At 42.6% G+C, this 9,331-nt stretch overlaps 1 protein-coding gene across 1 annotated transcript; it reads left to right on the top strand.

The window, feature by feature from the left end:
• The first annotated feature begins 660 nt into the window (after positions 1-660).
• LOC119297150 (zinc finger BED domain-containing protein RICESLEEPER 2-like) lies at positions 661-3,148 on the top strand. The gene is made up of 2 exons (XM_037575048.1): positions 661-2,205; positions 2,707-3,148. The coding sequence occupies exon 1, from the start codon at positions 737-739 to the stop codon at positions 2,198-2,200; it is 1,464 nt and encodes a 487-aa protein (XP_037430945.1). The 5' UTR covers positions 661-736; the 3' UTR covers positions 2,201-2,205; positions 2,707-3,148.
• Positions 3,149-9,331: the final 6,183 nt, after the last annotated feature.

Below are 9,331 nucleotides of genomic sequence, written 5' to 3'. Positions count from 1 at the left end.
AGCGACAAGATCACCATTGGTAAGGTCACCGGTGGCGAGCACGTGGAGATCTTCCCTTGGTCTTTTAGCAAGAGTTGTAGCCTCAAAAAGGGGCAGGTCTCCCTCAACGAGGATTGCAAGTTCCCCATTGGAGGAGAGGGCAAATTCGTCCGCGAGATCACCATCTATCTTAGGATCCCCTTCTCCAGTGACTACTCCATTTGGAGGCTCAAAAATTAATCATCCACATGGTGAGTTGGCTTTGTTTTTTCTCTTTTGTAATTACACTTGTATGTAGTTACAAGTTTAAAATGTTCTTGTGAGTTGACATTTTATTTGCTTGCCAATTAATAGTCCGCAAGACAAGAAGGCTAACTTCTGCTGTTTGGAGGGATTTCAAACCAATTTATTGTCATAAGATACTTGTCAAAGCTCAGTGCAAGCACTGTCATGAAGTGTTTCAAGCTGGACGAGATGTTGGCACAAGTGGTGTAAGAAGACACTTGGCTGCTTGCGAAAAAAGGTCAGATTTACACCTCTACGTTGAGAAGATGAAGTCCTCGGTTTCATCTCCTGATGCCTCTATGCTTAAGCAATGGAACTCTGATCAAGAAACATCTAGAGATTTGCTTGCCAGAATGATAGTAATGCATGAGTTGCCTTTCTCATAGTTGAGTACAGTGGTTTTAGAGACTTCGTGAAAAGTTTGAATCCCTTGTTCAAAAATGTTTCTAGAAATACTATTAAAGATGAGTGCATGAAACACTATAATTTGGAGAGGTCGGCGTTCTCTGGACATTTGAAGAAATACAGTGGTAGAGTTTCTTTAACAGCGGACATGTGGACATCTAATCAGACTTTGTCCTATCTATGCATCACTTGCCATTTGATCAACAGCAAGTGGATTTTGCAAAAGAGGATCTTCAGATTTTTTATGGTGGAGACTCCACATAATGGAGTAACAATGTTTAATGTCTTATTAAAGAGTTTACAGGAGTGTAATATTGAGGACAAACTCTTTAGTATGACATTGGATAATGCATCAGTTAATGGTACAATGGTCAATAATCTTAGAAAAAATCTGAACAGCAAGCATATGTTGCCTATTAAAGGTCAATTACTTCATATCCGTTGTGCATGCCATGTGATAAATTTGATTGTCCAAGATGGTTTGACAACGATGAAAGGTGTGATAGATGATATCAGAGAGAGTGTGAAGTACATTAAGAGTTCTCCCTCTCGGTTGGACAAGTTCAAAGAAGTAGTTGCGCAAGTTGGTATCTCTTGCAAACTCCCCTCGGCTGATGTGCCAACACGTTGGAACTCCACCTATATTATGTTGGAGTCAGCGCTCCCCTTTCGAAGAGCCTTTCGTGCTTTGGTGCAAAAGGACCCAGATTATGTGTTTTGCCCATCCTCAGGAGAGTGGAAAAATGCTGATACAGTTTGTGCTATGTTAAACGTTTTTCACACAGCCACAAATGTACTTTCTGGTTCAAGTTATTCTACCTCAAATTTGTACTTTCATCAAATCTGGAATGTGAGGTTATTGTTGCAGAAGGAAGCTTCAACAAAGGATGAAGTCGTTCAAGCAATGGTTGGAGAGATGCAAAAAAAGTTTGATAAGTATTGGATGGAATCATATTTGCCAAACTGTATTCCTGTGATCCTTGATCCACGATTTAAACTTTGCTTCATCGAGTTTCGACTAAAACAAGCTTTTGGTCCAGATGTAGAAAGACACTTGCTTGCAGTGAAAGAAGTTCTTGACAACCTTTTCGAAGAATATTCTTCACAAATGACGGATGCATTGGATGAGTCAGCACCCCGACAAAATTTTGATGAGGTTGTGAATGAAGAGAATGATCCGTTGGCGGATTGGGACCAACACTTGAATAAGAAGCAACGCCAAACTGCTAGTGAGCTTGCCAGATACTTAGAAGAAGACACATTCACTCGCACAGAGGATTTCAACATTCTTCAATGGTGGCATCTTCACTCGTCTAAGTATCCCATCCTTTCTTGTATAGCTCGTGATGTTCTTGCTGTACAAGCTTCCGTCGTAGCGTCAGAGTCGGCTTTCAGTACCGGAAAGCGTTTGATCAGCGATTACAGAAGTAGATTGTGCAGCGAGACAGTGGAAGCCTTAATCTGCCTTCAAGATTGGTTTAGATGTAATGATAAGCATGCCAATGCTCCTGATCAAGGTCACTACTATTAACTGAGGTATGTGTGCACTACATAATATTGCTAATCAATTGTTCAATTGTAGCAAGCTTTGGGTAAATTTGGGGAGCATTTGAGTTAAATCTGGTTTCTTTTACGTCCATAGTTTCGAGTTGCGTCTGAATATAAATTGTGTATGCTGCTAACTTGTATGTATTTATCATCCTTGCAATTATGCTATCAAGATCTGGTCACAATAATACTCATTAAGGACTCTTCTTGGTTAGAATATTAATTTAAGATCATTGCCTATTGTGAATTTGTTGCTAGCTATCTACATTTTTTAAAGATTGTGGTGCTAGCTATCTGCACTTTTTATCCTTGATGGTTTTGCTTCCCTCCTCGACAATATTGATTAACAATCATTTTAGGGAAAGGAAATACACACTGGTGTATGCTTGTGATTTAAGGAACCCTGCTTACTTCTTATCCTTGTTTCTTTTTCATGTAGATAGTACTGTATGTCTTATATAACTTATTAATAAACTTGAATGACCGCAGGTTGAGATGTTTCTGGAGAAAAAATCAGTTGAGTCGACCGAAGATGAGGCCAGTCCTGGGACCATTCTGATTCCGATTAATCAAGTGAAAGACCAGTGAGCATAGCTTGGTGTACAAAGGTCGCCCGACACAAAGCTGACAGAAGAATGGAAGATGCTCTTAGCTGATAGTTTTATCATTTGGTGCCGTTTTGAGTCTAGGACTCTAGGTGCTTTCTGTTAATTTTGGGATATGGAGGATGGGGAGTGTGTTGCATATTCCTTTTTGTTCACATACAGGAGATATTTCTGCTGCTTTGATAGGCGTTTTTAGTTAAGTTGCCGCTGCTTTGTGGATTTTGTTATTCTAGAGGCGACTACTGAATTTCCCTGAATGAAGCTCGAACTCACTAGTGATAATTAGTAGCGATCGTTATGTCAGTGTGGGCTAATATTATCCACTGTTCGAGTGATTCTTTGTATGTCAGCTTATCCAGTCTAAGCTTTGTAAATATATGCGGCAGTATGTGGACGTCACATGTCCCGCATGAAAATTAACTGGGCTCCCGCGTAATTCCACATAAAAAATGGTGGCCAGTGCGGGCAGTCCCACAACATCCAGTGGACTGACCATTTACATCCTGAATCGAGCTCCGGCCAGAACGACGGGGACGAGAAGCACAAGGATCGGGAACTCCTCTCCCGATCGAGTGGAGGCGGCAGGAGGCAAAGGCTGCGAGCTTGATGCGCCGGAGGACGAGCGGGGAATGGCGAGGAGAGGGGCTCCTCTGGCGGCACGAGGGAGGCAGAGGAAGATGAGGTACGGGGTGACGGGGCAGCTTGCGGAAGCTCCGGCGAGGGCAGCAGCCATGGCATGGTGGCGGCGCGAGAGGAAGGCGCGGGTAGGGAGGAGAGGCCGCGATGGAGAGACGCGGGGGTTGAGGACCGGGCACAGCCGCGATGACCTGCTCCTCTTTGCATGCTGCGGCGGTAGGAGAACCAGAGGGAGAGGGTCGAGGGAATCGGCTGGAACACGGGGGATCAAGCAGATGGGGCGCTGCGAGGGAGATGGGTCTCGGGCTCCGGGCGGCGCTGGTGGGAGCGAGAGGGAGAGGTCAAAAGAGAGGGTCGAGGCCTAGGTTTCGGCAGGGAGTGGGCCGGCTGGAGCGCAGCTAGGCCTAGCATGTCGGCCCAGTGAGGAGGGCGCCGGCTGAAGGGCTTGCTGGATTGGGCTCTCCCTCTCCTCTCTTTCTTCTTTAACCGAAAAGAAATAGAGAGATAGGAAAAAGAAGGGGGGTTAGGGAAAAGAGTTTGAGCAGGAGGACAATTTTCCTGGACTCATAAAAATAAGCATGACCACAGAAAAATATAAGTGCCAAGATTGCAGGAATTAAATTCAAATTCATTTGGATACAATTCAAATGGTTTTGAATTGGGACTAGGTTTGGTGTGGCCGAAAATGTTCGTGTTTTTGGTGGAGCTTGGAAAAAGGACAAAAGAATTATCGACAAACTTTGAGAGTCAGAAATCGGAAGAAGGAAAGGTCAAAGATTTAACATGCAAGTGGGTTGCGAATAATTCCAAATTAATGGGATACTTTATAATAGCTCCCTAAATATTGGAGGGTATGTTTTAAAGAGAAACCACCATGTGGGTTCCCTCGATTTAAATAGATCAACGATCTATGCAATTTATTTAGAGAGTTTTAAAACGGGTTGCATGATGACATGATGCAATGCACAAGATTCAATGATGAATGCAAAGAACCAAACAAAACACACGATGAAACCCGGAAACCCTGGAAGGCATCGGAAGCTCCGGTCTTGGGGTGTCACAACACTCCACCACTATGAGAGGATCTCGTCCCGAGATCTAGAATGGCACCAGAGAGAAACGGAAAAGGAAGAGGAGAGGTAAACTAAGTTGCCTCTTTGACAAACGAGAGAAACCAAATAACCTTGAGAGGTTGAACAAATTGAAAGAAAGAATACAACAAAGATGAACAAAGTTGAAAACAAACTGGTAGAAAAGAGGAACAAGGAACATTACGAGAACCTTGTAGGTTGAAAGACATAAGAAAAAGGTTACAATGGATAAGAAGTACATGCAAGCACTCCGATAGAAACGAAATGTACAAGGAACGATGAGATCAATTACGACAACACTCCGGTTAAATGGATAAGCTAGAAAAGAATATGATCTTGGCAAAAATGAGTTGATGGGACAAAGAGAGTAACAACACAATGCCTCCGGGAGGAAGAATAGAAGATATATCATTGGAATAACAAAATGGAGAAGAAAATGACAACTTCTGCCACAATTGAGCTTGGAAAGCACCCTTCCAAGAAGGTTATAACAGAGTTGTTGGAAAACCAACAACGAAGAGAGTAAGCTTGTTGTGGGCTTATGGAAAACATCTCAAAATTATGAGGTGAAATTCTTCCACTAATGGAAACAAAAGATTGGGTTGATATGAACAAGGAGGCGAGAAACTTATTTCACCGGAAGGATGAATGAAGAACTTGGGTCATTTATAAGCACCATAATTAGCAACAATCCTTAGGGAAAGCTTTAGGTGAAATATGACACAAGATAACTCCAATGAAGGGATTGATGGGTTTAAATATCTCATTCCTGACAACTTTTGACTCACGAAATATGAAGGGAATTTGTCAAGAAAGACATAACACCACCTCAGATGATAAGGTAGAAAGGATTGCATTTTGGAATGCAAGATGAAGAATACTTGAACTCCTCTGAAAAGAATCTTGATGAGCACTTCGAGAAGGAATTAAATCCTTGGTGAACCATCATGTAGAACCTCCATGAAGAACTCCGGTAATAAAAGGATGAAAAGAAGAAAGAGAAGTTGAAAACACAAGGTGAAGACTTGCAATGATTTAGATGGGGCTTCGTGGTGATATAATTGGGAGATCTTGGAACTCCGGGAAAGATAAGATGAACAAAAGAAATCAAGAATTTATTCATCATGAACAAACTCCGAAAGAATGAATCCATCATTTAGATGAAGCAAGAATAAGAATTATGTTATGCGTATCCTTCACCAATTTAAATTGATGACAAGCAACGGATTTGGCATACTACTAACTCTAGTAGAAAGGATTAAGAGAGATATAGCGCAAACTTGAGAAAGGTCTTCTGCGAATCACCGGTAGGATTGAAACAACGAATGAATTGATATGATAACGAATGAAGAGAACTCTTGACCGAACCACCATAAGAATTGAAAAATGAACGAAGTAAAGGAATGAATCACCGGTAAGAATTTGAAAACGAACAAAGATACTTGGGGAAATTTAGATACAAGAGAATGAAGAGATCACAAGCTAATTAGATAATACTTGAATGAAGCACCAGTAAGATTTGGAGAACAATAGCTGAAAGCTGGAATGAATAATATTTGAAAAGATGGCCTTCGGAGGAAAGAAATGGAAACAACTCATGAAATGCTCCAGATGGGTGAAAAGAATTCTCACAATCGAAAACAATTATGAGAGGATGGCATAAGGCTAGCACCACGAGTATTGAGAGAACAGGTAAGATTTGGAGGAAAAACTCTTCTTCGGTCTTCAAATGTTGAGAATGACGATAAGAAACACCACCATGAATTGTTGAGACACTCCGGAATGGAAATTAGAAAGGTTGAACCAACGATGAAAAGAGTTTGAAAGATCTTGGAGAAAGGCATTTGACTGATGATAACTCATTCTTATGTCAAACTTTGAAAATAATTTGAGAGTAACTCCGGAAGGTTAGAAGAGTCAGGTAAGATTCTGGGAAAAAACCAGTGGGTTAGGGCCCACTCAAAAGAAACACCGTTGAATGATTTAAAAGATAGATTGCGCCGGTTGAATTAAATAGCTTGAATGAGATAACAACCTCAAAAGAACTTGAACGGATCGAGAGTGTAACCGTGAATTTCTAAGATATCTTCAGCACTCCGGAACAATTGAATAGCGAGAAGTGAAAGATTAAGAGGTACACCAGCATGAGAGAGCATTTGAACAAGGAAAGGACATGATCAATAAAGCTTGACTTGAATCCACCGGAGAAGAAAAGAAGGGAGAATGATAAGCTTGTAGAGCATCTTCATGAGAATCACCGGATAAGAACATTGACAGAAAAGAATGGAGAGACTTCCCATCGATAAGAGGATACTTGATTAGACAATCTGAGTCCAAGAAGAGAAAGGGTGGGAGGGAGGGACAACAACGATAACTTGGGATGCATGAAACGAACACCATTGAGAAAACTGAGATTGAATCTTGCGGATGTTGAAAATGAACGGTTCCACTTGAAGAGAGACACACCGGTTGAAAAGGATTGACATGACAATCTCGATTATCATGAAGGATTGGTATTCACATAGGAGTATGAGAACACCACTTAGGGAAGTTATGGAATCAACATTTGACTTTGAAGCAACTCGAATACCACAACTCAAAACAAAAACAAAGGATTGGCTTGCAGAATAAGCCGGGACAAACATATGATAGAGATTTCGTCCGAAGTTTTTGTGGTGGGGCCCACACAGGCTCGATCGTACAACACCATCATGTACAAGGCAGTGCACATGACATACGAAGCGTCCCCGAGTCAGCATAGCCAAGGACTCTTTAAGACACAATGAGACCACTGTAAAACCAACCGTGGATAGGCGGACCACTAGACGTCGAACCCCAATTTCATATCATACATCTGTCGGAAAGATATCCTAGGAGCTACTTGAATTCCCACTTATAAACTCCCGAAACGTTCTGGTTATGCAATTAGGTGTTGGGGATACAGGGGAAGCATAATATCTCACCCAACACTAGCAAATCCTACATCCAGCTGTATCCATCCTTCAACACATAACCAATAAACCTTCGGAAATCGTTTACCTCAACCTTTGAAAAGCATCCGTTATACGAGTTATGGCAATACTCCCAAACTCCCGCCCCAGTACTGGGTGGCGTCGAGGTTATCTCACCAACAACTGCATAAAAGAGATTTTTGATGTCGGCGAGCTCAGGTATTCCAGAACTGCAACGATAAAATTGTGACGACAACACCTCTGAGCTCAACTCCCCGGGACACTTCCACAACCCCTAAATGTCAGGAGGCACCAAGAACAATGTTCTCGTCACAAAACCATCGGAACGATTCCAAGATACCCGCATGATCCTAAAAAAAATTTCGTGAAATTTGAGAAGAGAAGAGTCAAAACTCTACGTCAAGAGGCCTCACCAGAGCGACGAAGGGACTGAGGAGTAAAAAGAAACCTACTCTCCGATATATATAATCCTAAGACTCAAAACATTTTGTTCTAGACTCAACAACGCCAACGATTCGATCAAGCAGGGGGCTCCTAAGTTGGGGAAGGCTCTGATTACCATCTTGTAATGCCCACAATGCGGCTATATCTCCCACGTGTCGGAGCACGACTTAGAGGCATAACTGCATAGTAGGCATGTCGCAAGAGGGGTAATCTTTACACATCCCATGTAATGAATAAGAGAGGGATAAAGAGTTGGCTTACAATCGCCACTTCACACAATACATAAAATAGCATTACATCATCCAGAATACAATCAAGGTCCGACTGCGGAACCAAATAAAGAAAGACTACCCCTAATGCAATAGATCCCTGATCGCCCCAACTGGGCTCCACTACTGATCAAAAGGAAACCAAACAACACAACGAACACGATCTTCATCGAGCTCCCACTTGAGCTTAGTTGCGTCATCTGCACTGGTATCAATGGCACCTGCAACTGGTTTGAAGTAATCTGCGAGTCATGGGGACTCAGCAATCTCACACCCGCGAGATCAAGACTATTTAAGCTTATGGGTAGGAAAGGGTAGTGATGTGGAGCTGCAGCAAGCACTACCATATATGGTGGCTAACATACGCAACTGAGAGCGAGAAGAGAAGCAAAGCAATGGTCGTGAAACTATAATGATCAAGAAGTGATCCTGAAACTAATTAAGTTCAAGCATAACTCCAAAACCGTGTTCACTTCCCGGACCTCGCCGAGAAGAGACCATCACGGCTACACACGCGGTTGATGTATTTTAATTAAGTTAAGTGTCAGGTGTTCTACAACCGGATGTTAACAAATTCCCATCTGCCCATAACCACAGGCACGGCTTTTGAAAGTTCAAAACCCTGCAGGGGTGTCCCAACTTAGCCCATCACAAGCTCTCACGGTCAACGAAGGATATTCCTTCTCCAAGGAAGACCCGATCAGACTCGAAATCCCGGTTACAAGACATTTCGACAATGGTAAAACAAGACCAGCAAAGCCACCCGAATGTGCCGACAAATCCCGATAGGAGCTGCACATATCTCATTGTCAGGGCACACCGGATTGTCCAAACTTTCGGTAGGCCAACCCAGAGTTGCCCCTGGTGGCCACCGACGGCTGACAGGTTTGACCAACACTTAGAGGAGCACTGGCCCGGGGGGGGGGGTTAAAATAAAGATGACCCTTGAGTCTGCAGAACCCAAGGGAAAACGGCTTAGGTGGCAAATGGTAAAACCAAGGTTGGGCCTTGCTGGAGGAGTTTTATTCAAAGCGAACTATCAAGGGGTTCCCATTATAACCCAACCGCGTAAGGAACGCAAAAATCAAGGAACATAA

The sequence above is a fragment of the Triticum dicoccoides genome, chromosome 5A (genome assembly GCF_002162155.2).
Source record: "Triticum dicoccoides isolate Atlit2015 ecotype Zavitan chromosome 5A, WEW_v2.0, whole genome shotgun sequence".
Classification (NCBI taxonomy): Eukaryota; Viridiplantae; Streptophyta; class Magnoliopsida; order Poales; family Poaceae; genus Triticum; species Triticum dicoccoides.
The sequence above is the reverse complement of the archived record's forward strand: the minus strand, read 5'-3'. Positions and strand labels throughout refer to the sequence as shown.